The sequence below is a fragment of the Urocitellus parryii genome, chromosome 8 (assembly GCF_045843805.1).
Source record: "Urocitellus parryii isolate mUroPar1 chromosome 8, mUroPar1.hap1, whole genome shotgun sequence".
In the NCBI taxonomy this organism is placed as follows: Eukaryota; Metazoa; Chordata; class Mammalia; order Rodentia; family Sciuridae; genus Urocitellus; species Urocitellus parryii.
The window spans coordinates 149,679,500-149,704,882 of NC_135538.1; the positions used below are offsets into that span (position 1 = coordinate 149,679,500).

The 25,383-nt window shown below is 47.0% G+C and overlaps 1 protein-coding gene across 4 annotated transcripts in view; it reads left to right on the forward strand.

Moving 5' to 3' along the window:
- The window catches only part of Cdkal1 (CDKAL1 threonylcarbamoyladenosine tRNA methylthiotransferase), a 594,700-nt gene that overhangs the window by 384,941 nt on the left and 184,376 nt on the right, over positions 1–25,383 (forward strand). For all 4 annotated transcript variants that reach the window (XM_077801468.1, XM_077801469.1, XM_077801470.1 and 1 more), the window contains one exon: positions 518–663. In XM_077801468.1, coding sequence (XP_077657594.1) covers positions 518–663 — 146 coding nt within the window. The remainder of the gene's footprint in view (positions 1–517; positions 664–25,383) is intronic.

The window sequence follows — 25,383 nt, forward strand, 5'->3', positions numbered from 1 at the left end:
GATATTAAGTAATAATTTAACAATACTTTATAAATAATAAAGTGATGTTAACAACAACAAATGTGTTGACTTAACCTAAATCTGGAAACTTCTTCCAATCAAATGCAGAGGATTACGAGGTCTCAACTGCTGCTCAAATCTTGCTGTTTTCCTTCTTGCTTGATAAAGCAGAATCGGGAACTGGGAGGTGAAGGAGGAGTGATATTTACCTTGAAGTACTTCAAAATCCTTTTGTTCTTTAGGCATCTTTGGATTCTATATCTTTTTTTTTTTTTTTTTTTGGTTACCTAAGAGGGACAGTGAAGGTGAGGAGTGAACCTGAGGAAGGGATTCTTCTCTGGGCTCCTGGAAGGGATACTAACTCGCCACATGTCATGGTAGAACTCGCTAGCCGAGGCTCCCTGGGAGAGCGCTCAAGCCCATTTTCAGCTGTTTTGTGCACGCACCAGGTGCTGATCTCCGGGAATCACCCTGATTTGCTGCAGGGATTAATGTCTTCTCCTTCCGTTTCTTTAAGGAAATGGCGAAGATCCTGAACCATCCCCGAGTCTACTCTTTCCTGCACATACCCGTCCAGTCCGCCTCCGACAGCGTGCTCATGGCCATGAAAAGAGAATACTGCGTGGCTGACTTCCGGAGAGTCGTGGATTTCCTGAAGGAGAAGTAAGTCTGCTGGCGCTCTCGAAAGTCACCATTTCTCTTCTTTCAGAAGTGGGTGGGGACAAGGAACTTAGCGCAGCTCACGGGAAAAGGTGCAGGGAGAAGGTGGGTCTCGAGGCTTGCAGGCCTTCCTTCCCTTGGGCACTTTCACTGTGGGTTCTCCTGTCCCCTGCCACCTGTTCAGGTCGCCCCATGTGTTGTCTAGTCTCTAAGGAAGTGTGAGCCGTGGTTATTTTCATACCTGACCTGGTGGATGAAACCTGCATGGGCTTTGCTCTGCTTTAAGTCCCCCGAGAGGCTTTCTGAAGTCATGAGTGGGTTTTGACATGGACGTAGGGACCAAGTCGTGGCACTAAAAAATGGGTGATTTTCTACCGACTTGCATTTTTGGAGGAGTGTCTGGAACGTCGCTGCTTTTACCCACTGATCCCCGTTATTTACTTGAGTACTTGTGATGTCAAGGGGGCGGGAGGATTCTGGTGTTTCAAGTTCAAACTCCTACTTACCAAAGTTAAGGCATGTTTTCATAGTCCCAGATGTGAATGGTGGTTTAGTTTCCGTAAAGAACACTTGCAGCCCGTAATCATGTTCTTCAGAGTCCTGCTTAAACGGGGAAGGGTCTGTGATCAGGCGAGGCAGGGAGCAGAGGTGCCAGCCAAGGCCCCAGACCTTCCCAAGCCCAGGCCACGGTTCACCCTCGGGGAACTTGTCTTTCATCTTGGTGTATTTTGGGGTCTCCTCGCTTTCCATAAATTTTTCCACTGCTGTTTTTCTTGATTAAGCTACAACTTTTTATTTCCATCTTATTGTTTATAATTACGTACCTTTGTGCCATGTCGAAGAACTACATGGATATGGTTGCTCTGTACCGATGGTAAGCAGTTTACTCTTTTCTTCTTTTCTCATCTTTCCTTTATGTATCTCTTAATTTTTTTTCCACCTCTAGACTTTTCTTGATTATCCTAACCCTAGAAATAGGCACTTGGTGGGCATCCACACAAATGCAGCTAATCATTCAAATATTCAATGTAGTGGAAAGAAAGCATATTTATTCCAAGATATCATGATTATAGTCCGTATATACATACAGCCTTCAAAACAGCAGAATAACAATGCTGTCTACCATGTCTAATACTCTTGGATCTCTAACAGAACTGGTCAAGGCTAAAGAATACAGATTTTTATATTAAACATCTCTTGTTGGTCTATGGCCTGTCCTTAATGTTATTCAAGCTTTTGTAGGTAACTTGTCTCATGTAGGAGTGTCGTTGAAGGCACGCTGGCACTGGTGAATGGAATGTGTTCAAAATTGAAAAAAAAAATTGTTACACCTGTGAGATTCCTTCTCTTGCTTATTGAAACAGCAGCCGGTAATGCACACACTTCGCACATCTTGCACAAGGCTTTGCCAAGTGCAGACATGCATCCCTGGTGAGGAACAGACCCGGAGGCTTCCCAGATCGGCTGCTGCATTGTGCGGTGGAGTGAGCTGAAGGAATCATCACCGCTCTGGCCTCCCTTTGGGCGAGCACTGACTCAGTTTGTGGAATTACTGTGTCTATTTACCTGGACAGCATTTGCCAACAAGTTCAGTCCTTTCAATTGCTCTGTAGATGGACATGTTGAATCTGCTGCTTCTTGAACAGTCTGAGCAGCCTCCTTGAGCTTTGTGGAGGTCAGAGACGATGAGCACATCGAGGCGTTAGAAAATGATTTCTTCCCATCGTTCATTGACTACATTCAGTTCAGGGTCTTTTCTTTGGACTCTCAACTACCTGAGGCATCTGAGTAGCTTTTCTAGAAGTATGTGACTAGCTAGAGATCCTAGAACAAAGTTCTCTGCCCAGTGATCCCCAGAGCAGAGAAGTCTGAGAGGATGATGGACACGCCTGGAGAAGACCTTGCCTCCTCCCATACAGCCCAGCTTCATTTCAGTTTTAAGTGCTGTTAATTCCTGGAATACAGATAAACCTCCAGCCAGTTAGCCTGTTAACAGATTAAAATTAACTATGTATTGTGTGTGTGCAAGGACAGAATCAACCCTGCTGTATAAATTCACATTTAGATAGTAACTAAGATATATTGGAAAACTATAGCAAGCAGCCAATATGATATACTTACTTTGTATAGCAGATAACTGAGAAAATTTCAGGTTCTCTACTTGGAAAAAGTCCAATTATTGCTGTTAATGTAATGAAGTGATCATTGCATAGCTTTAGGCAGCCCATTGGAACCCTAAAATTGTCTATTTCCTCCAGTCCATGTTGTTGCTTGTGGGAGTAGTACAGCCCTTTGCCATGGGGTGGTGTGTTCCAGCTTCTCTCTTCAGTGGGAGGAAGTTTCCTGTCCTCTTGGGAGGACCCTGACCCAGTGAATAACTTTCCATTATGGTGGATGTTTACACAGAGGTGAAGTATATGAAGCAGATTTCTGATCTTTATTTTCTTACTTTAGACTAGTGCAGCTTTGTGATAGATCAGTGCTTGTTTTGGAAACACCGCAGTTTCAGGGCTTCTGTGGAGGCACTAGTCTGGATGTGCCCTGTGTGTTCATCCTAAGAAGGTGACCTGTTGGTACGCCCAGCACTTGTTCATAACACACCCAACTGAAAATGGTAGCTTTGCTCCTTTCTTATCTGTTTGCTCTATGAATCCCATATAAATGTGGCCCTTTTCATTTCCTTCTTTTTTCCCCTAAAGTCTTTGGACCTTTTTTAGGTTTTTGTAATGGAATTTTCACTAATAAGAGGAGCTTCTGCCTTTCTCTCCCTCCTCGAGAGGCTTCTCGGCTCTTCACTCGGGAATGAAGGAGGAGGCATCTCCTCGACTGTTTCCACCAAAAGTCCATCTTCAGAAGAACCTGTAGGATTCAAGGCAAAAGTCCAAACTAGGAGTTCACCTGAAGCTCTGCATCCATTGGTGTTTGTGAGCCCTGTGTCTCAAACAGTAGAGGTGAAGTCTTTTGAATTAATGTTCCTGATGTTGCACATGGCCCCCCTTCAGCCGGGAGCCATGGAAGCTGACATTTGAGCCAACTTGAAGCCTAGTCATTATTCTCTGCAGTTGTTGGAACGTTGGCAGCCGTCCTCCCCACAGCAGCTGGATTGAAGATAACCTGGTGGTGTTGGCACATGTTGAAGCATATGGGGATTTATTAAATCATGCAACCTTTGTGAAAATAGAGTGTCTAAATTACTTAATATACTAATTTAAAACAGCTGGTCTTGAGCAGACATTCATGACTTAAATGATTCTTTTCAGTTTTATTAATCCAGTTGAACATTAAGTAATTAGATGTTTTTATTTAAATGAATAAGATGATTTCTTGAAGTACATAATGGGATTTACAGGATCATGGAAAAAAACTACTTAGAACAAAGTAAGAGGTGCAGTTCTGATTCAAAAAAAAATGTTTTATGTTTTTTAATAAGTACCTCATTAATTTTACTACATTCATAAATTGTCACAACTGGTTTCACTGTTCTCCTTTTAAAATGTTACTGGGATTTTTTTTTTCAAGTGTAAAATTTGGAGGGTGATTTTGAGATACTTACTTTGCAGTTCTGGGATTCTTAGAGTGCATTATGAGGAGTACGATATGATTAGGGTTCCCAAGCTGTGTGGCCTTGGACATGGGCTGTAACTGGGGAGCCCTCTTTTGCACAGCAGTGATTGCACAAAACCCCGCCCCAGCATAAGCCACATAATAGCATTCGGTCAGGAATCAACACCTTGCAGAGTGCTTCTCTCAAGCATATGTTCGAAAGCTAAGTAAAGGAATCTGAAACCTCAAATTCACACATAAAAGTGTGAAAAAAATTATGAAAGATATCCTATTGATTTATACATTTTAAGAAGTGAATCAGATTATGTAGCAGTGTCTTTTTGGTTTATGTTAATTAGAGCCTAACAGTCAACATCTCTGTCCTCCTTGGGCTTGGAGACATTTTGGATGAGTTAGTGAGCAGTAGCAGGTTGCCTCTTATTATAGCACTTGTGTTGACTTTTTATCCCATGGCATTGTTAATGTCAGAATTCGCCATGATCACTTGTCAAAGTCCTGTGCACCTCTCAGTTTATTTGTCCTGTCTCTTGTAGAACATTAACCCTTTTTAGTGTGTGACACGGGTTCTCATACATCTAAGTTTACAGAGACTACCCAGGGAATTGCCACAGCTAACAATTGGTGAGCACGTGGGGAGGAAGAGAAAGGGTGGACCCATGAGGTGGCTTTCCCCTGAGAGCTGGTCATCCTCTGACCTCTCCGCCTGGCACTCATGCACAGAAGGGGCACAAGGGCACGAAGCTGGGCTCAGGCTGGCAGGAGATCTCAGAGTCACAGTGGTGACTCACATGGCCTATCCTATCCGGTGACCTACTTTTCCAGTCTGTCTGCAAATAATAATGCTAATTCATTAACATCCCAAGTCATTTTCCTTTCCTGTCATTAGTCGGGCTGCCCTGTGCTCTTACGGGAACAGAATCTGATGAAAGTTGTTAAATTTTTATTTTATTCCATTTGTCCATCCAGATTTATTCCTAGTGGCTTAGAAACTGAAGTAGCAATATTTATCAGAATAGGAGAAAAGATCTTGAAAAAATAAAAAAGAAGGATTCAGCAAGGATTAGACAAGTAAGCTTGCTTCCAGCTGCCCCCCGGGTGGGTTGCTGCCCCCCGAGTGGGCACCTCCAGAGGGACTTGGGCAGAGCAGCCCCTCACAGCTGTTCCCTGGGGGCCTTCGTCGTCTCTATAGCTAGTGGTTGAGGTGTCCCAGAGGGATGGGGCCCTCTTGTATCTGTTGTCAGATTTCTTCTGAAGGAGAGAGCTTCTCTTCCCTTTCCTATATTGCCACACCCTGAGTTTCTCAAGAGGATGACGGTAGCATGGGAACAGTTATCTCATAGGGAAACACATGCACTTTCTTTTCAACTCAGCACTGTGTTTGTATGCGGATGATGATATGCCAGATAGATTCTGGCATCCTGTGCTCAATACCATGTGATTTGAGGACTACCCCAAAGTTAGTCCACGGGTTGAATGTGAGCAGACTTCCAGACAGCCTAGCTTTCCATTTTGTGTCTAGTTTGGTCAAGAGAATAATCTACCATTCCTAAGCTCCTTCCACCCTAAATCCTTTCTTTGGGATATGACTGTGTTCTCCTTCTCAGAAACCAGAAGCTCCTGTCCTTTAACCTTGGGGCACTTCCCTCCTGAGTGCTGTGGCCCAGCCACCAGGGTCCCTTCTCCGTCTGTGGAGCAGCGAGCCCTTCTCTGGTCTTGGGGTGCTTTCCTCGTGCAGCGCACATGGCCCCCCACATGTAGCTGGCGGACTCTGCGTTTTATGGTGTGAATGTCCGGGTTCCTAATGGCAAAAAGCCTGCCACAGGGCCAAGCCGCAGGGGTCAGCCCTAGTTTCTGCCATGGCTCCTCCCGGTTCTGGCCGCACAGGTTGTGGTTGTCTGCCTGGAGTCGAGGACCTGCAGCGACAGCGACAGCGCTCCCACACAGGAGGAAGGCCACATCTGAGGTGCCCACGGGGCCTTGCAGTTAGCCAGGCTCAGGTGAGCCCTGCTGAGCCACCGCCTCCCACCTGGTCCCCTCAGCAGGAACCTGCATCCAGCGAAGGCACAGGGCGTTCCCCCGGCAGAGGGGGAAGAGGGCCGCACAGGTGCCCACCAGGTGCCCACCTGGCTCCTTGGTGTCCCCTGTCTTAGGACGTGGCAATGTGGGTGACCGAGATGGGGGTAATGAGAAGGAGGCATTTGCGCGGCAAAGCTGGGCTTGCATTCAGGCTGGAGCTTGGAAAGCCACATAGGGAGGGTGGGGGGCCAGAGGCAGAGGAGGGCGGGGACTGGGATCACCAGACCTGAGCAGTGGAGAAAGCTGGGGACATCGAGGTCATCCAGAGGAAGGAGACCAGGGAGCCCGAGTTCAGGAGATGGAAGGTTCTGGGCAGGTGCTTTGCAGAGCCGGGCTTTGCAGGAGACCTAGGAGGGATAGCACGATGGAAGCCAAGGGATGGTGCAGCTCTAGGAACAGGAGGTGCCAATGGTCACCTGTCAACCAGAGTGACCTCCTGTAAGCAAGCGCTGGGCTACGTGCTCTGGGGATTAAGAAGAAAAAAAAAGTCCAATTATTCTCTATCCCAACCACCACAGGGGTTCAAAAGCATTTGAAGTGTCCTAGGTCTACACTCAGAAGTCTTCAGGGTCTCCTGTTGACAGCTGTGTCCCCGATTCCTAGCATAGCACTCGGGTTGTCTTCTGACATCCCCGCCCCCACCACACCTTTCTACACTGCTGACAAGAGACCCCAAATCAAGAAACTGGGAAGCATGCACTTGTGGAACCCAGAAGAGTAAGACAGGGTGATATTTTCAGTGTTTTAATTAAAGCTGTGCTTTCTTTCATAAACAAGAAAATATCCTGCTCCTCGCAGGGAAACTGATGTATTCCCTTTCAGGGAACCCACTTTTCCTTCTAGAGACTTTGTTTTCTGTGATCCCCTGCTGCCTAATAGCTAGCATACTTTTTAGGCAATATTAATTGAACCTATAATATATTGAAAGCAAAGAGCTAAGTGCTTTGCAGGGCCTCACTCCTTTAATCCCCACAACCGCACATGTTAGAAAATATTATCACCCCTATTTATAGATAAGGAGAGGTTAAGTGACTTGCCCAGAGTCACAGAGCCGACAGCTGGCAGAGTTCAGAGTTGGCCTCTAGCCTCTAACTCTGCGAACTCTATTCATTATCATTGTGATTGTTTCCAGAGTGGATAATGTTTGGAAACTGTAGAGACCAATAACTTTGTAAAAAACAATACCATGCAATCAATCAGAACTTTTAAAATTATACATGCCTTAGAGCTGGGGTGTGGCTCAGTGGTAGAGCACTGGCGTCACATGCATGAGGCACTGGGTTTGATCCTCAGCACCACATGAAAATAAATAAAATAAAGATATTTAAAACAAAAGACTCATTAGTTAAAAAATAATAATTATACATGCCTTAATGCACCCTACTCTGCCACCCTCCCCTCCCTTTGACTCTCCCCCTCCCTCAGGCTGAGGGCTGCTGGGTTAGGAGAGATAAAGAAGCTGCATGAGAACAGGACCAAAAGAAGAAAACCTTAAAAGCAAGCAATGAGGGTTTAATCTGGAGGATGTTTTGAATTACAAAATTGCCTGTTTAGAGTCAAGTGCCCTGGGGACGCTTGCTCCAAGTCCCAGGGCTTTCTCCCAAAGTCCTCCTGTCTTTATCCTCCTTATCCTTTTTTTCCCCCAGAATCCAGAAGCCAAATATGCAGATGGAGCTCAAGCCCCCTGCAGTCATGGCTCCCAGCGCTGCCCCTCCTCATCACCTGTCAGGGAACAAGGAGAGTCGGCTCTTGGTGCTGTTGGAGGCTCCTGGGGCACGTCCTCCCTATGTGCTCGACTCTGGGACCTTGGGTTCTTTCTGAGAACCAAGAGGTAATCAAGGGGGCATGGAGTCCTCTGTGTTCTCCTGGCTTTGCAGCAGGCACTGTTACTAAGACCACAGCGGACGGTAGGAAGAAGGCTGGTGGTGGACCACAGTGACTGTTTTTAAAGAGTGAACCTCAGATTCCCCAGATCTGGCCAATTTAAATTCTGGAAGTGAGATCCCATAAAATCTTCATGAATCAACATTAATTTCCCAAAGACATAACTTGAACATTTATTTGACTAATATTTATTTGTTCTAGACTGTCAGACACAGGAATTAACAATAGGAGATTTGTAAAACTTGGTGATTGTCTTAACTGTCTTCAAGGGTGTTGAGGGCCACAGCCGAGTCGGGATGACGCATGGCATTTTTGCCAGAAGTAGTGGTTGAGAGGTGACGCCAACGAGCCATTAAGATGATGACTTTTAAGTTCTCACGGAGTTCCCCTTGAGTTCCGGTTGAGCTCTTGCAGGGATTCCTGAAGAGTTCTCATTGGTTGGGGAAGTGCCGGAGGAGGGATTTCCGGTTGGTGGTTCCTGGAGGAGCCACATGGCGTTTGGGAGAGTTCCTGGGGAGCGTGTGTGGAGTGTGCTGGTGGAGTTCAGAAATAAAGTTTGCTCCTGCTTGAGTGGCTCGTGATTTGTGCCCAACCAGACTGCGGCACAAGGGAATGACTGTGTGTGTGTGTGTGTGTGTGTGTGTGTGTGTGAGAGAGAGAGAGAGAGAGAGAGAGAGAGAGAGAGAGAGGGAGAGAGGGGGAGAAGAGAGACAGAGATCCTTTTATTTTTTGAGAGACAGTCTTGCTAATATCACCCACGCTGGGCTTGAATTTGTGATTCTCCTGCCTCAGTCTCCCAAGCAGTGGGGTTACAGGAGTGTCCCACTGTGCCTTGCTAAAGTTTTATTTTCTTAAGTCTCTGTAACCCTGTCTGGGTTCCTCATTGCTAAGTGCAATCAGAAGGACCCCGATGACGGTTGACATTCTTTCTTCTGACACTGCTACAGCATAGGTGTAGCCCTTAGTTGGCCTTCTGAGTCTTAGCAGGTGATGATTTGACCTAGCATTTTGCTAGCCTACTACAATAATTAACTTTCCATTCTGCAATGTGAATCCTGGTAACCTACCGCCCGGCTAAACTGAGGCCATAGTTTTAGGTTTAGAGTATCACACCTTAGATTTAATTTGTTTGAGCTGCGAGTGACCAAAAATAAAATATTATCTCAAGCAAGATGTATTTTATTCTTTCACATAAAAATATATATATTACGGTGGCATGTCCAGAGTATCCAGGGTCTTAGGATTCTGCCTTGTTGTTCCCATCCCCTCAGCAGGAGTTTCTCTCTCCAGTCCCAGGCTACTGCTTAAAGTCCCACCCCCAAGGCTGCATTCTAGCCAGCTAGTGCGTCCCCCTCCTACCACCTCAGATGTCCTACGTGGCACTTCCACTTAGTTGGCGTTGGCCATTCCTAGCCTGGAAATACAGCATCTATTCCAGGCGTCTATGTGTCTAGCTCAAATTTTGTTCTTCTGGAAGAAGAGGGGAACGGGTATGGAGGGGCCGTTGTTTTAGTCAGCTTTTTCACCACTGTGCCCAAAAGACTTGACAAGAACAGTTTTAGAGAGGGAGAAGTTTCTTTGACTTTGGTTCCAGAGGTCTGGGTCTACAGACAGCGGACTCTGTTGCCGTGTGCCTGAGGTGGGGCAGAACATCAGGTGGACAGGTGTGGTGGGAGAGGAAAGCAGCTCAGGACGTGCAACAGGAAGGCAGGGAGAACTCTGCTCACCAGGGAAAACTGGAAACCCCGGTGCATGCCCAGGGACCAGCTCCTCCAGCCACACTCTGCCTGCCCACCGTCACCCTCCAGTAACCCTGTCAGGGCTGGTGCGTGCTGAGGCCAAGATCTCCCAACCCCGTCCTCTCACCTCTGAACTTCCTCCCACGTCTCGCACGTGAGCTTCTGGGGAACATCCAATGTCTTCATCCTAACAGCCACCAGAGTCTCTACTGCAACATGAACTTTTAAAAATTTCTCATGTTTCAGTTAGCAATTGCCCCTAAGAAGAATGAATTTAATAATCACGCCGAGCACCTGGTTTCTCTGACGCTACACCTGGCCTCACACAGGCTCCTGCCAGTGTCTCTAGAGCGCTTGCCAAGTGCGCATGAGACCCCTCAAAAGGAAATCCTTCAGAAAGTACTGCCTTCATCCTGCTGCCCAGTGATGACTGTTTCTTATACACTCCTAGTGATTCAGTCTTTTAGTTGTATCATGGGCAAAATATTGACTTCTTAAAAGTTTCTTCCTGGAGGCATGTTTTCATTGAGCAGCAAGTTTGACCTCCTGTTGACAGTTTGGCCCACTCCACTGGGTTTCTTTCTTTTTCTCTTGCAAATAACTGGTGCTTTTAGGACTCCTGATACCACTCAGTCCTAGGTGACAACAGTGTCATTTAAATGTGCAGGCTCTGAGTGGTGGGCAGAGATGCCTGTGCCTAGGGTGCGGCTTGGTAGGTGCCACCTGCTTCCAGAGCCTCACACGGACAGGCCCGTGCTTCAGAGCAAAATAATGGTGTTCAGTAGAATAGAAAGCAGTGTTTTCTCCCCGGAGCTGGCTTGTTAATTCTTCTCTGGACGACAGTGATTTGTTATTGTTTTTGTAAGCAAGCTTGTTCCGCTGAGCTGTTTTGTATTTTTTAAATGATCAACTTTCATACTGCATTGCTGTCCCTGTTTAGCAGCAAAAATTGTTCTTAATTCCCTTTCTTGGGTGCCTAATTTAAAAGAATATAAAATCTAATCCTTCTGAGATGTTTTCAAGCGTGTAGGCTGGGGTTATGAACACTGTTAGGTGAGGTGACCAGCAGGAATTTGACATTTGTATGAATAAGAATAATGTCCACCTTCTCAAAGCTAATGTAGACCTGCCAGGGCCCTCAGCCTCTGTGCTCGTGCGGGCCAGCAGTCAATGGGGCCACAGAGGAGGGCCTGTGGGTGCATAGCAATAGGGTAATGTGAATTTCCACCTTCCCCAGAACAAATTGCCACAATGTTGTCCTCTTTAGAGAGGTGTGGATTAACAGCACTTCTTACATAGGTAGCTAAACATAGAATCCAAGACTGTTTCCAGAAAATAATATCAAGCCAGGAGAATACACCTAATAATTCAGTCAAGTGCCTGCAGTTAGGCTGTGCACTCTACACTGGTGTATTTGCAGATAGTTTCTTTTTCTTTTTTATGAAAGAACTGCTGAGAAAAATAAAGGAAAATTGATTCCAAATGAAGCAGTTGCCTGCTAATTTGCCTGAAACAAAGTGCTAAAACCAAAATTCATTAAATCGTTTAAAACATGAACATGTAATGTTATAATTTTTTGTTGATTTCTGTTTTCTTCATGTCGCCTTAGTAGAATGTATTTTTATAAAAATGAAATTGCCTTTTATTAAGTCTTGGATTAGCTCCTGTCTATATACTGAAAGTTATAAATGGAAGGATTGCTTATGCTTTTTTTTTTCTTTCCCTGGACTGGGGCTTAACCCAGGGCCTTGCACCTGCTAGGCCACACCCTGGAGCTGCATCCCCATCCCTTTGTATTTGGAGACGGCCTCAGTAGGTTGCGCAGCTGCTCTGAGCTTGCCTCGGCCTCCTGTGAGGGGCTGGCATCGCTGGCACACAGATGGTCTGCTCCCGTACAGGTGGGATGTCCTCGTTGGGTGCTTTTGGTAAAATGGACTCATTCAGATCACGACAAACTTTTGTTTCTAATCAGTACTTTTGGATTTTGAGGGAGGGCGGGCCGGTGGTCTGCAACCCTCTGCAGCTGCTCCGGTGCAGAGATGTCATGTGAAGGAGGTTTGCTTTTTCAGTGGCAAATGGCCCACTTCCCTTGCCCTCTCCCCTGCCGTGCTCCTTGTTTGTTAGGGTGGGTTTTTGTTATGTTTTGTTTTGTTTTAATGAGTTGGTGTCTACTTTCCTAGTCCATGAACTGTCCCTTTTCTTTCTGTGTCTTAAGAGACACGGTTTCTACGGGTGCCTGTTTGTTCCAATACTGTACACCCAGCACATGACCCTAATGAGCTTCCCTGTTGCACTCTTCGTGCTGCTGGGTCAGGTGCTGCGTGTAGATGTCAAGTTCCTGGCAGGATTTCATTTTGCATTAAAAGATAGTCTTGAGGCTACGTAGCACAGATATTAGTGATGTAGGTGTAGGAGTCTGAATGATACTATTGCCACAAGCTCAGAGGGTCACTCAGCTGTCACACAGCCTGTGGCTGTGCTGGTGTGGGTGATTTAATACACGGGCTCATACTCTGCCTTGCAGTGATTTTTTTTTTTTGTTTTTCCTTAAAAAAAAAAAAAAAAGCCTTCCTACTCAATTAATTGGATGTACATAGGAAACATTATCCAAACTCTGGTAGACGAAATGGAGCCTAGTTAACTCATGCTTCAGAATGCTTCATGTGCCAGAAGGCCACTAGGAGATGCTAAATAGCAACATGGCCATATAATTGGTTTCTGCTAGCATCGAGGAAATGATCCTAAAAGTGTCTTCCTGCTTAGTTTTTCACCTTTTTGCTTCCCCCCGCCCCCTGACAGTTCTATCTGCACAGTGGTTATGGTCTCCCTTCCACACCCCAAACAATAAAATACACGTTACCCAGTACATACTTTATCTCCAGAGGAAAAGTGCTTCTCTGACACCAGTATTTTAAATGACGTAGTTAGAAGTCTGAGGAATTGTCTTTTCTTCTTCTAAAGAGAGTGGGGGCTTCAAGGTAAGATAGGTTTGGCCAGTTCACCTTGCAGGTCACAAGCATGTCCAGGGAGGAGAAGCTTAGAAGGCATGCACTGTCTGATTTCATTTCCTCCTGAAACCCAGAGACATGGACTTGTCCCCTCCCTTTCACGTCTATGGCCGGGTCTGTTCACTCAGAATGTCAGTGGAATGTGGGAGTCGGTTGGTCTTACTGACAAGAGCCTGTATCTTCAGTGGCTTTTTTAATTTTTTTGGCTGTTTTTGACAGAAGGGGTCTCTAACAGAGTCCTAGATGCTATTATCTAAATAAAAATGAAGACCAAAGGAAAAATGCTGAAAGCCTCATCCTTGGAGCCCAGACACCTGGGAAAGGTGAAGTACCATTGGAACGTTCTCCCAAGCGTGGCTTCTTGTGGTGGTAACTGCAGTCAGAATGGTGGTGATGCAGGAATGGAGTGCAGGCCTAGGTCAGCTGAGCTGGTTTAAATCTGTAATCTTGATCACATTTCCTGACTTGGCCTACCTGGGTGCGCTCCACCTGGATCACGGCACCATCAACACCTGGAAGATGGGAATCTGGTGCAGATTTGGTGGAATCCAACACTCCGGGACCATTTACTCCAAGATGCATGAAACAGTATGGAGGAAAAAAACCAGCAAGAGCATTTTCCTGTTTTGTTTTCTCCGAGTTTTCGAATGTGTGCTGTTAGGGCGCAGGTGGAATTTCCCAAGGATGGCGAGTGAGGTGCCTGCAACAGCTGTGCACTCATGAATGTCCACCAGGCTGTGTGGGAACGATGTCATCAGTTGGGGTCTTTGTTTTCAAGACCAGAGTCTTATCACCGTTCTGCAGCCCTCCTTCCTTTGGTCACCAGACGTAGCCCCACACTGTAAGTCACCCCCAGTAGTTGGAGCCCTCTTGACATGCCCGTCTGTCCTCTTGTGAACGTCGCTTTCCTGGGTCACCTGCAGTCCTGGTCCCGGGTGGCTCATCTCATATATAACGTCATTTCCATTACAGTTTTGTTGGTGAGAATACCTGGAACATTATCTTTCTTAAGTGTAATTTGTGTCTGACCGGGGTCTTTGGGGGCCTAAAGCAAAAGAAGTAACAAAATGACAGGGAAGGGACTCTGGTGGCCAGTGTGCAGATGCCGTTTGTGTATGGTTTAGTGTCCCCAAACGCTCACATGCTGGAAGCTTGGCCTCCAGGGTGGTGGTGTCAAGGTGAAGGGACCTTTAGGAAGTAGAGCCCAGCAGAGGGCCTTTGGCATCAGTATCCTCAGAAGAGAACAGCAAGTCTGGCCTCTGAATCTCCCTTGCTTCCTGTCTCTCCATGTGACCACTCCTTTCTGCACACAGCCAGTTCTCTTTCTGCTTCTTTGCCTATGGTGAGACAACCAGGCATCCATTGCTGGGAAGCTGATGTCATGCTGTTTTGACCCTCCAGCTCCCAAAGTCATGAGCCAAATAAACTAGTCTTGTCTTTATAAAGTAGTCAGCTTCAGTTATTTTGTTATAGCAACAGAAAAAGGACTAATACAGGAAGACATTTTGTTTAGAAAGAAATTTCATCAGTTGTGGTCCCTGGGCAGAAATTGTATGTGCTTCTGATAGACGCACCAGCACTCTTTAGACAAGCTGCCAGGCTGTGGAAGGGTAATGATTACCAACACCAATGCTGCTTCCTCCTTGCTGGTGTGAAATTACTTACACATAAAATCAGCATTAGCTCTTTGATCTTCAAATAGTGTTAAACATTATCTCATCCTACTGTTAGCTTAAAAATAAATAAAAATAAACAGTGTTTATTCCAAGTTGTTCTACAGGTTCATGCCTAGTTACAGAGTTAATTTTGAGCATTATTTGCAGGGGGTGAATCATCTTTAAGAGTCTCATGGACTGGCTGCTGCCCAGAGTCCTGAGAGATGTAATCAGTTTCAGTTAATTCTAACAATAGATTGTGGCGGGAACTCAGCTCAGTGGCGGGTTGGCTGCACCCACACTGTTGATTCAGGTTGTCAAGAACTTGACTCATGCTCAGACCTGACACTGGCTTGGGTCAGCTGGCCGAGCTCTAAGCCGTTACCAGTAAGCCCAGCTGCTGTTGTGTGTGTGCACAGGGCGGGGGTGACCCCTCAGGTCAAGCTCTCCCTCCTGGTGTCCCTGCAGACTCCAGGGCCTGGCCCTGCGGCCCCGGTGCCTTTTGCTGTGTTGAGACCTCAGGTTCTGCACACCACGCAGGCCCTGCCCGGTCATCTCGGGGGCCTGTGGGCAGCGCTGGTGCCTGGTGCTCGAGTGACTTCTGCTCAGTTCTAGCCGTTCCTTGTTGCTGAGGTTTCGTGAGAAAGGCGTCATTGTTCTCTGTTTCGTAATCCTCGTCCATACCCTTACACTTCATGGTTCACAGAAACTCCTGTCTGTCCAGCCTGTTCTGGGCGAGGGCAGAGCAGGAATGGCATCGTATCAGCATGAATCACTCTCTGCCTGTTGATGAGATCACGGGGTTAACACCGGTGGGAAGAGTGATCTCGGGGTGAAGGCATGAGGAAAAATACAGGGGAAGAGCAGTTTGTTTCACATTCTTTTTTCCTTATAATGTTTGGAGGTAAATATTTCTCATAATTTATTCATTTTTTTCTACCATTAGCCTTTGACATCAATAGTAGCAGTTTTTTATTTTAAAAAAATATATTCACAAACAAATGGAAGTTGTCGCCCCTTGGGATACATTCTTGCCCTGAGTTAAAGCCCCGGTGTGGGTGTGGGTGTGGGTGTGGGTGTGTCGGTCAGATGAGAGGGTGCCTGGTCTGAAGGTGAGTGCAGTACAGGGCGGAACCTCATGGGGAGGGGCCCAGGTGACTGTGACCCTAGGCTCTCCTGTTGGTACCTGGCTCTGTGTCTCGGGGTGCCTCGGCTTGCCGTTGAATTGTAATAGGTGGCATTTCCTTTCTTATTTTTAAGTAAAAAGGTGAAGATTTGATAAAATAGCAAGGCTTGGCAGTTACATTTTAACCAAGAAAAGAAGAAATACAGCTTCTCTTAGTTGATATCTGCTGCGTTTCACATCACTGTTATGAGATGAAGATTCACTTTAGCGATGAGTCAATTAAAAAAAAAACAAAACAACAAGCATTATCAGTTTCTTTCCTGAGACAGGGTACAGAGCAGTTTGGTAGGTGACATGGGCCTGTGCGATCGTGATGTATTAACAGAATTTGTTTTTCTGCACTCGGGAATCAAAGCAGTTTACAGAGACACATGTGAGGTGTAGGAATTTTAAAAAATGCAGTCGAAGAAACCAAAGGACACGATTATTGTAGGCAGACTCCAGTGTCAAGGTAGTTATCCCAGCCCCAGGCCTCCAGTCCCAAACACCGTTAGACGGGACTGTGTGTCACCCAGGCTCTCTAGAAGCCAGTCGGAGAGGCCAGGTGCCATCAGTTACAGGACTGAGTCATGCGGAGGGCTGACGTGTCTGCATGCAGGGTCACAGCTGGCCATTCCTGAGACAGTTCCTCCTGCCACCCCTTCACAGCACACCTGTCCTCATCGCTGGGCCCCGGGGAGCTGTTCCCTCTCCCTCGCTGCAGGTGAGGTGTCGGGTCACGTGCAGGAAAAAGTCCAGGCACACAGTGTGTTCAGAGCCGGGCTAAATCAAGAACAGAGTCAGCTGGGACCAGAGACCTCGTATTCTTCCGCATCTGTTGACATCTTCATCAAGTACTGAGTGGCAGAAAACCTGGTCTTACGTTATCCAAGTACTACCTGGGAAAAAGATGCCTTTCATTGCTAGTGAGGACAGAGACCCAGGGTTGGGGTGGACACTTGTCTCGTGGTCAGTTGTACATGTTTCCAAATGGCAAAAGAAGGGATGCGCTGAAAGTTCTAGAAGAAAGGAAGGGATATTCATCCATCTTTTCATTCTTTAAAACTTACTTCAGTACAATAAAAATAAGAAAAAATAGCTAGAACAGATATAACCTTTAAGAAAAAACAAAACCATGTACAAAAGCAGGTGGGTAAGAGTAGTTAATTAAAAACGTGTCTGGCTGTTGATGACACTGGTAAAGGTACTCTCTTAGCCCATTTTCATAGTTTGAAAACCAAAGAGAAGTTTGAAAAGAAAGACGAGTGGGGGGAGGTGACCCGTGGCCCGAGCCTCGGCCAACCAAGCAAATCTGAGGATCTTTCTTCCGCATCAGCACAGGTTGGGAAAGATCCATTTGTCTTCATCTAGAACTTTCTGCCATCCGTTCTGGCTTCTCTTTCCACACTTGGATTTTGGTTTGTTTATTTTTTGGCGATAGGAAGGTAATGAGCGATGAAATGAGGTGACCAAAGGCAGAATTCAGACTGCTGCTTCTGCAGGCCGTGGCACTGACCCTCCCAGGGTGTTCTTGGAGTAGTTGGGTGCTCAGCCATTCCCTTGGACCCGAGCCCTAGAGGGGTGTTACAAGTCCCCGTCGCCGTTTCTGACTGCAGAGAAGTGCGCCCCGACAAAGTGCTGCCTCCCGCACTGCCCGACAGCAGGCTCTTCCTCTGCCTGCTCTTCTGTTGGCTTAGACTTTAGAGAAGAAGGAATACAGTGAATATTAAGTTTCATCTGTTGATGTTGTTCTCTGAACTCACACCTGAATCCCTATTAATTCGTATTCATTCCTCATCATTTCTATGACCCAGTATTATTCCATAGAGTCAGACGATTCTTTATAGGTTGTGTGATGTTTTGTTGAGTTTACTTCCTGTCTTTGCATTGTCCTCAAATACGTGGGTTGTTTCATTTTGTAACTATCATAGAAAGAGGGTGTTTTTTAATGTTTATTTTTTCAAGGTAGAGACCATAGAAGCAAGTTAAAATTAATTGTCTATGTGTCATATTGTGGCAAGTAATATACTAATGGTAGATAATATAAAGCTGGCGTAGAGCACATTTGCGATTTGTTTTCTAGGTTCACTGTAAATTCACTGCATATCTTTATAAATTTTGGTCATTTTGTGGAGTTCAACTGAAATAGGTAATGAAGACATTTGGAAGGCAAGAAATAGGTTTTATTGATGAATTGGAGAAATGACTCTGTCTTCCACTTGAGTCCCATCTTTTTTAAAAAATATTTTTTGGTTGTTGATGGACCTTTATTTTTATTGTATTTATTAAATGTGGTGCTGAGAATTGAATCCAGTGCCTCACACGTGCCAGCCAAGTGTTCTTCCACTGAGCTACAACCCCATCCCGAGTCCCACCTTTGGAATGAGAGAATTGGGTGAAGCAAACTCCGAGGCTCACCTTTGTTCTAGAATTCCCCACTTGGGTAACTTGGAACCGTTTCACCCAGTGACTGTAGGGTTGTGATTGCATCTTTGCCTGATGTCTTACCGTACTCGGCCTGCTGTCGAGTCACGGTCGGTGTTTGACTGTTCCCATGAGAGCAGGCCAACTGCGTGAGCACGTTCCAGGAATTCCCTGGGGAGGAAGATGGAGACGGCCTGCGTGTGGAACCAGACACCTGTGCCGTGCCTGTTGGGATGTTATCAGAGGACACGCTTCCTCTCCAGACACCCAGGTCATCTGGGCATCTTGATCTGTTATTGGACGAGAGTCTATGCGTTATTTTGCTGGTCACAGTGGTGACTCGCTGCTCGAGGTGCCTGGAGACTCCTCAGCGAGCGCCACCCCACGTGCTCCCATCCCTGGGCCTCTCCCCGTTCTCTGGTCTTGGATTTCTGCCAGCCTGCACCTGTGGTCCTGTGTGGTCATGGCTCCAACGGCAGCCCAGCGTCCTTCATCCTGACCCCACCGGGCTCCTCCAGCACCCCCACTCTTCGCATCTGGCTTGAACCTCGCCAGAGAACGTGGCAGTGGGTCTCTGTTGAGCCCTCTCTGTGGCTCGCTGCTCCGCTCTCCTTTGTCCCTCTGCAGCGTGCCATCGGCCACCATGGGGTCAGTTCCCCCCAGTTTCCGTGCTGACTGCCTAATCTGTCCTTGGCTGCCACACAGGGCCTCCCAGCGAGGCCACCTCAGGTGCCCTGCTCCTCAACCTGAGGTCACAGGATGCGCTGGCCAGCTTCTCCTCCTCCCTGCGTGGGACCTTGTCCCCCTCCCTTCAGCACTCCGAGGCACGTGCTGATGGCAGGGAGATGAGAGGTGGCGGGACAGAGCGGGAGACTGATCATCAGCCTGGTTCTGGAAAACAGTCGGGGACAGGGCACAGTCCGCAGGAGGCCCTGGCCAGGACTCTGAGGTGGAACTGTCTGGGCCACCCCTGCTGAGTACGACCAGAGGGGAGAAGTAGGGTGGAGAACACAGGAAGGCATCTGGGGGACCCCGGGGGCTGGGGGTGTGGAGGAGGAGTGGGGAAGGCCCTCTGGGCAGAGGGGAGACCCGGTGGCCAGGTGCTAAGGCGTCTGCAGGAGGCGAGTGGCGGGACCTTGGGGCACAGGGTGCAGGCAGCCCAGGTCTGTACGTCCTTCTGGACTGCTGGAAGGGCTTCCCGTTGGGTCGCCCTCCCCAAGTCTGACTCGCCTCCTAGGATCCCAGCAGTGCTGCGCCCCCCAGGTCGGAGTCTGCTCTGGGCCAGTGACCAGGACTCGTCTTCAGCGCTCAGCTGGGTTGGCCGGTCTGCGCGGGCCACCAGACTGCAGCCACCCAGGGAGCCCACGGAGGCTTGTTGCCTGAGGGCTCTGGGGGCTGGAGTCCCAGGTCAGGGCAGGGGCCGGTTCTGTTCTGGCGAGAGCCCTTCTCCTGACCTGCACTGGCGCCTTCCCGCTGTGTCCTCCCTTGGCCTGTCCTCCGCTGTGGCGCAGGAAGCGATCTCTCTGGCGTCTCCCTTTCCTTGTTAGGGTGCCAGTGCTGGGGGCCAGGTCCCGCCCCTACGACTCCGTCAACCTCGGGCTGCGAGCCATGTGTGGGGGGTTAGGGTTTCGATGCATGGACTTCATGGGGGTGAAGTCCCATCTACTGGCTGGGTATTGTCCTCGATTTGCACTTTCAAAAACGGAGACTTACAGTGGCTCTGAGTCACATAGCTAGTGGCAGGTGCCTGCTAGGCCGTAACTGGATGACACTGCAGATTCAGCTTGCCTGAGAAGAGGGAGACGCACATAGTAGGGCCCTGTGATTTCTCTTCATTGTTCTTCCGCTTTTAAGTGATCAAGACTTAAAATGTGGAGATAATGAGATTGGCCCTGTTTTCCTTTTTGCTTCTTGTATCCAGCATTTCACTAGAGGCTTCAAGCTCATTTTTCTTTTTCTTTTTTTTTTTTTTTTTTTAGTCGTAGGTGGACACAGTACCTTTATTTTACTTGTGTATTTTTATGTGGTGCCGGGGATTGAACTCGGTGCCTCACGCATGCTCGGCAAGCACTCTGCCACGAGCCCCAGCCCCAGCCCCTCATTGTTCTTTTTCTGGTTTGAATGTGAATCACTCTTAGAATGAACGTGAACAGAAGAGAGATGCTGTAAGAGTGAAAGTAGGCAGTGGGAGTCGGGAGCACACTCACCCTCAAGAGTGTGGTGGTGACACGGGGGTCAGTCTCCCCAACTTTTAGGTAACGTGGCAGCATCAACCCCACGTTTTAGAGTACCCCTATGATCCAAGCACTTCCGACACTGAGGCAAAAGACTACGGCCAGCCTCAGCCACTTAGCAAGAACTTGTCTCAAAAATGAGAAAGGATGGGACTGTGGCTCAGTGGTAGAGCGCTCACCTAGCTCGTGCGAGGCCCTGGGTTCAGTCCTCAGCACCACATAAAAATAAATAAAATAAAGGTGTTGTGTCTAACTACAGCTTTAAAAAAAAAGAGCAGGGAGGGCCCTTGAGGCCCAGCAGTAAAGCACCCTGGGGCTCAATCCCCAGCCCCACAGGGGAAACAAAGTGTGCCTATGGGAAGTTTTTTCAAGAAGTTTAAAAGGGAGCACTTTGAAAAGTCATCCCCTCGCCCTGATGGGCGGGGGAAAGAGCCCATCGAATCTCACTCTGCCTGTCCCGTGTCACTGAAAGCCAGGGTTCAGGAGGAGTTGCCCCATTTCATGCTCTGCATGTTTGTTATTTCTTGCCTCAAATGGAGGGGCTTAGGATAGTACCCACACGTCATCTCCGTCTGTGTGGATGGAAGTCTGGCTAGTACCAGCGGGTTCCTCTCCTCCGGGTCTCGTGGTTCTGGAATGAAGGTATTGGTCTGGACAGAGGTGGTCTCCCTGCCACCTCTGTCCCACCTCACTGCACTGGGTCAGGCCCTGCCACCTCTGTCCCACCTCACTGCACTTGCAGATGGTGACTCTGCCCTCTGGGAATTGACAGAATTCATGTCATGACAGTTCTGTGGCCTTTTCCTGCCGGTGGGCTGGCTGGGAGCATCCTTAGCTCCTGGAGGAGCCCCAGGTGCCTTCCGCGTGGCCCCCTGCTGGTTTACACCGGAGGCTGGCTTCCCTCCAGGCCAGAGGAGCCCGTCTCTGACTCCCCCAGCCAGCAGTGGGAGGAAGTACTTGGGGTTAATATGGTTGTCTTAAGATGTCCCCTGACCTGGGACCTTGGTAGCACTCCCAAGACCCCTGTGTAGCGTTACCCAGATTGGAGTTGGGTGGTCTAGCCAGGAGCAGAGCCCTGTATGCCAGGGCCCATGCGCTGGGACCGTCTGGAGAAATGCCATCTTGCTGTGGAGGTTCCTGCCAGCCCTGTCCCCTCAGTCCCTCCTTCCTGCCGTCCTGGTGCTGTTCTTGTGCTGACAACCTGTGGACCTGGCTCAGCCCAACCTCGTCTCAGGCTCAGAACCTCCCAGCCCATTTTGCGCCTGTCGGCAGCTGGGAGTGTAGTTGGGAAGTTGTGGTTCTTGGTTTCTGTGCAGGGCGGGATGGTGCCTGTGGCTTGGCCTGAGTTTTGGAGAGAGCTGCAGGTACGAAGGCTCAGGTGTTCCATATCATTTCTTTACTCCCCAGAAGCTCAGAAGCGGGCTGGGGGCTCTGTCCAGTTTTGCTTAACAAGTTACTTAACCATTCAGTTCTCTGGTCTCCTAAATGGGTCTGATTATACCGGTCTTCATCAATTTGTTGTAAAAATTAAGTAATTTTTTAAAAATATTCCAAACATTTAAATAATCCCAGGTCTGTAGTAGTCACTTAATAAATGTTTACAAATGGTTTCCATTGAAGATCATCTCCTAAGAGTTTCTGCCTTTTGCATTTGGCTGGATAGGAGGGGTGCCTCCAGTGAGGGTGTCCCCAATGCCAATTGCAGCATGATCATCAGGGCGCATTAGTTTGCCACTCTGGAACCTGGTTGGGTTTCTGAAGAGATTGTAGTTGGGAAGTTGTGGAAGGCCAGGCTGGTGAACTGTGATGGACCCAGATTTTGAAGGGCTCAGAAGCCCTGCCTGTGTGTTTAGACTCGGGACAGTCAGTGAATAAGCGACCATGTTTTCCTGCAGGCTGAGGTGTTGAGCAGTGAGCTGGGTCTGCAGATGAGCTCCGAGCTGGCAGCGGAAGTAGGGAGGACAGCAAGCTCTGCGGACATGTCCAAGGGTTTCTTTTTAAGCTAATGCTTGACTAGTTATAAAGAACAGAACAGATGAGTTAAAATCAACCAGGTTTTCTAACACGGGTGAACAGAAACCATTGATATCATTGGAAAAAAGGTTCCCAAAAATCTTTAAAAGAGAGAGAAGGGGCCATTGGATGTGGAGGAGAGACTTTGTGAGGTTTGGAGAACCTCAGGAAGGAAGCACTGGGAGTAGTTTTCAAGTCAGCCTGAAAGCCAAACTACGAAAGGAGTGCTGCAAGAGGAGGCCCTGGTGTGTCACTTTCTTGGGTACCTTCCCTGCCTGCCTCGTGGGCCAGGCCCTGCCGCCTCTGTCCCTCCTCACTGCACTTGCAGATGGTGGCTCAAGGCCATCAGCACTGCTCCAGACCTGGCTGGGATGTAGGTGCACGGTACATTTGTGAAATGGGCGGCTACAGTGGATGTTCAGTAGTGTCAAGTGTAGGTAAGTAGGTCAGGTAGAATTAGGACAGAAAGGAGCATCTGCGGATTTGCCGGGAATGAGATCTGAATTTTATCAGCATGATGGGGCAGGAGCCAGGATATAGAGTGCTTACCAGAAAATTAAAAGTGAGGAAGAAAAAGCAGCAGCTATAGCCTGTCCCTGTAGAAATTTGGAACAGAAAATGTCTGGAACCAGCCAGAGAAAGGGTTTGAGGAGCCACAAGACAAGCTGGGTTGATGGGGTCCTTCAGTGTAAGGATAGCACGCTTGGAATCATGAGGGGACTTGCAAGGCAACAGAGGAGACGGGACAAGGACTGAGCCCAGCTCGGGTTCTAGAAGCCTGGGATCCAGAGCACGGCTGCTCAAAACAAGACTCCTCAGCAGATGTGTCTTCAGAATCTGGAAAGAAGTTACAGAAAATTAAGCCAAACCACGCTGGGTTCTGAAGGTGAGGCGGAGTTCTGGGGCTGCCAGGTGGTCTCTGTCCTCTGGGCTGTGGAGACAATGTCATCTTCTGTAGCCTCGCGTTGGCTTTGTCATCGTCCCTCTTGAGAGCTCCAGTCTTACCTTTGAGCCTTTGATGTCTTATCACAGGAGACTTTAACATCCTTCAAGTCTTTTCAATAAAAAATATTTATAAAATAAAACGCCATGTTTGGAATTACACGTGCTAAGTTTAAGTAAGTGGCCAACTAAGGCAGCTCACAGACGAGCTGGTAAGTGCAAAGAAAAAAGTAACCTGATCTTAGCAAATTATTTTTGTTGCTTGTATTTTAAAAAATAACCAATCTTGGTTTGACTTGATAAATACAATTGTAGAAGTCAAATATGACATTTTCCCTATCTTAAAAAAAAGGCCACAAGGTGACGAAAATTCATTTTAGGAATCTTATTTGTAAATTGTAAACTCAATTACTTCAAAAAAAATGTTTTAATTTACAAAGTTTATAGTACAGTAGATTATTACACATCACATATGAGGAGATACTGTCTTTACCGGGCTTATTATAATGAAATAGAACAAAATTGAAATGGCATTTGAAGAATTTTTCATATCGAAATATTTATTCTGTTAATGTTTGTGCATATTGATATTTATACTTGAGATTCTGTATGGATTTTATTTTAGTATCTCTCTATCTAAAGCAATCTCAAGTAGTCATGGCAAAGTATAATTAAACATGGCTTCAAGAGTTAGTTTTTCAGTAAGCAAGAGTCCGAGTCTGAGGTTGAAGACTGGGATGGTTTAAAACCCACTCAGTTTTTCTTTATAGAATTATTCAGAATAAATCCTGACTGTCATGAAAATAAGACACATCCAGCCCAGTGCCCTGTGGGAATCTCCTGCACAGTGATGTCTTGTTACTGTTTAGAACATTATTCAGCATCTACATAGTTTGTTTTGAGCATAACTAATGTTTGAGAGGAAGGTTTTACATGAATTTCAAGCTAATTAGGATCATTAGATAAGCATCTAGTCTAGGAATCAGCAGGCTTTTTTGTTTTTTTTGTTTGTTTGTTTTTTATTGTTGGTCGTTCAGAACATTACATCTTTCTTGATATATCATATTTCACAATTTGATTCAAAAGGGTTATGAACTTCCATTTTTACCCCGTATACAGATTGCTGAATCACATCAGTTACATCAGTTACATTTCCATTGATTTACATATTGCCATTCTAGTGTCTGATGAATTCTGCTCTCTATCCTATCCTCTACTATCCCCCCTCCCCTCCCCTCCCCTCTTCTCTCTCGACCCCCTCTACTGTAAAACATTTCTTCCACTTGTATTATTCTTCCCTTTCCCCTCACTTCCTCTTGTATGTAATTGTGTATAACCCTGAGGATCACCTTCCCTTTCCATGCAGTTTCCCTTCTCTCTCCCTTTCCCTCCCACCTCTCATCCCTATTTAGTGTTAATCTTCTTCTCCTGCTCTTCGTCCCTACTCTATCCTTAGTTACTCCCCTTATATCAAAGAAGTCATTTGGCATTTGTTTTTTAGGGATTGGCTAGCTTCACTTAGCATAATCTGCTCTAATGCCATCCATTTCCCTCCAAATTCTATGATTTTGTCATTTCTTAATGCAGAGTAATACTCCATTGTGTATAAATGCCACATTTTTTTTATCCATTCATCTATTGAAGGGCATCTAGGTTGGTTCCACAATCTTGCTATCGTGAATTGTGCTGCTATGAACATCGATGTAGCAGTGTCCCTGTAGCATGCTCTTATTAGGTCTTTAGGGAATAGACCGAGAAGGGGAATAGCTGGATCAAATGGTGGTTCCATTCCCAGCTTTCCAAGAAATCTCCATACTGCTTTCCAAATTGGCTGCACCAATTTGCAGTCCCACCAACAATGAACCAGTGTACCCTTTTCCCCACATCCTCGCCAGCACTTGTTGTTGTTTGACTTCATAATGGCTGCCAATCTTACTGGAGTGAGATGGTATCTTAGGGTGGTTTTGATTTGCATTTCTCTGACTGCTAGCGATGGTGAGCATTTTTTCATGTACTTAT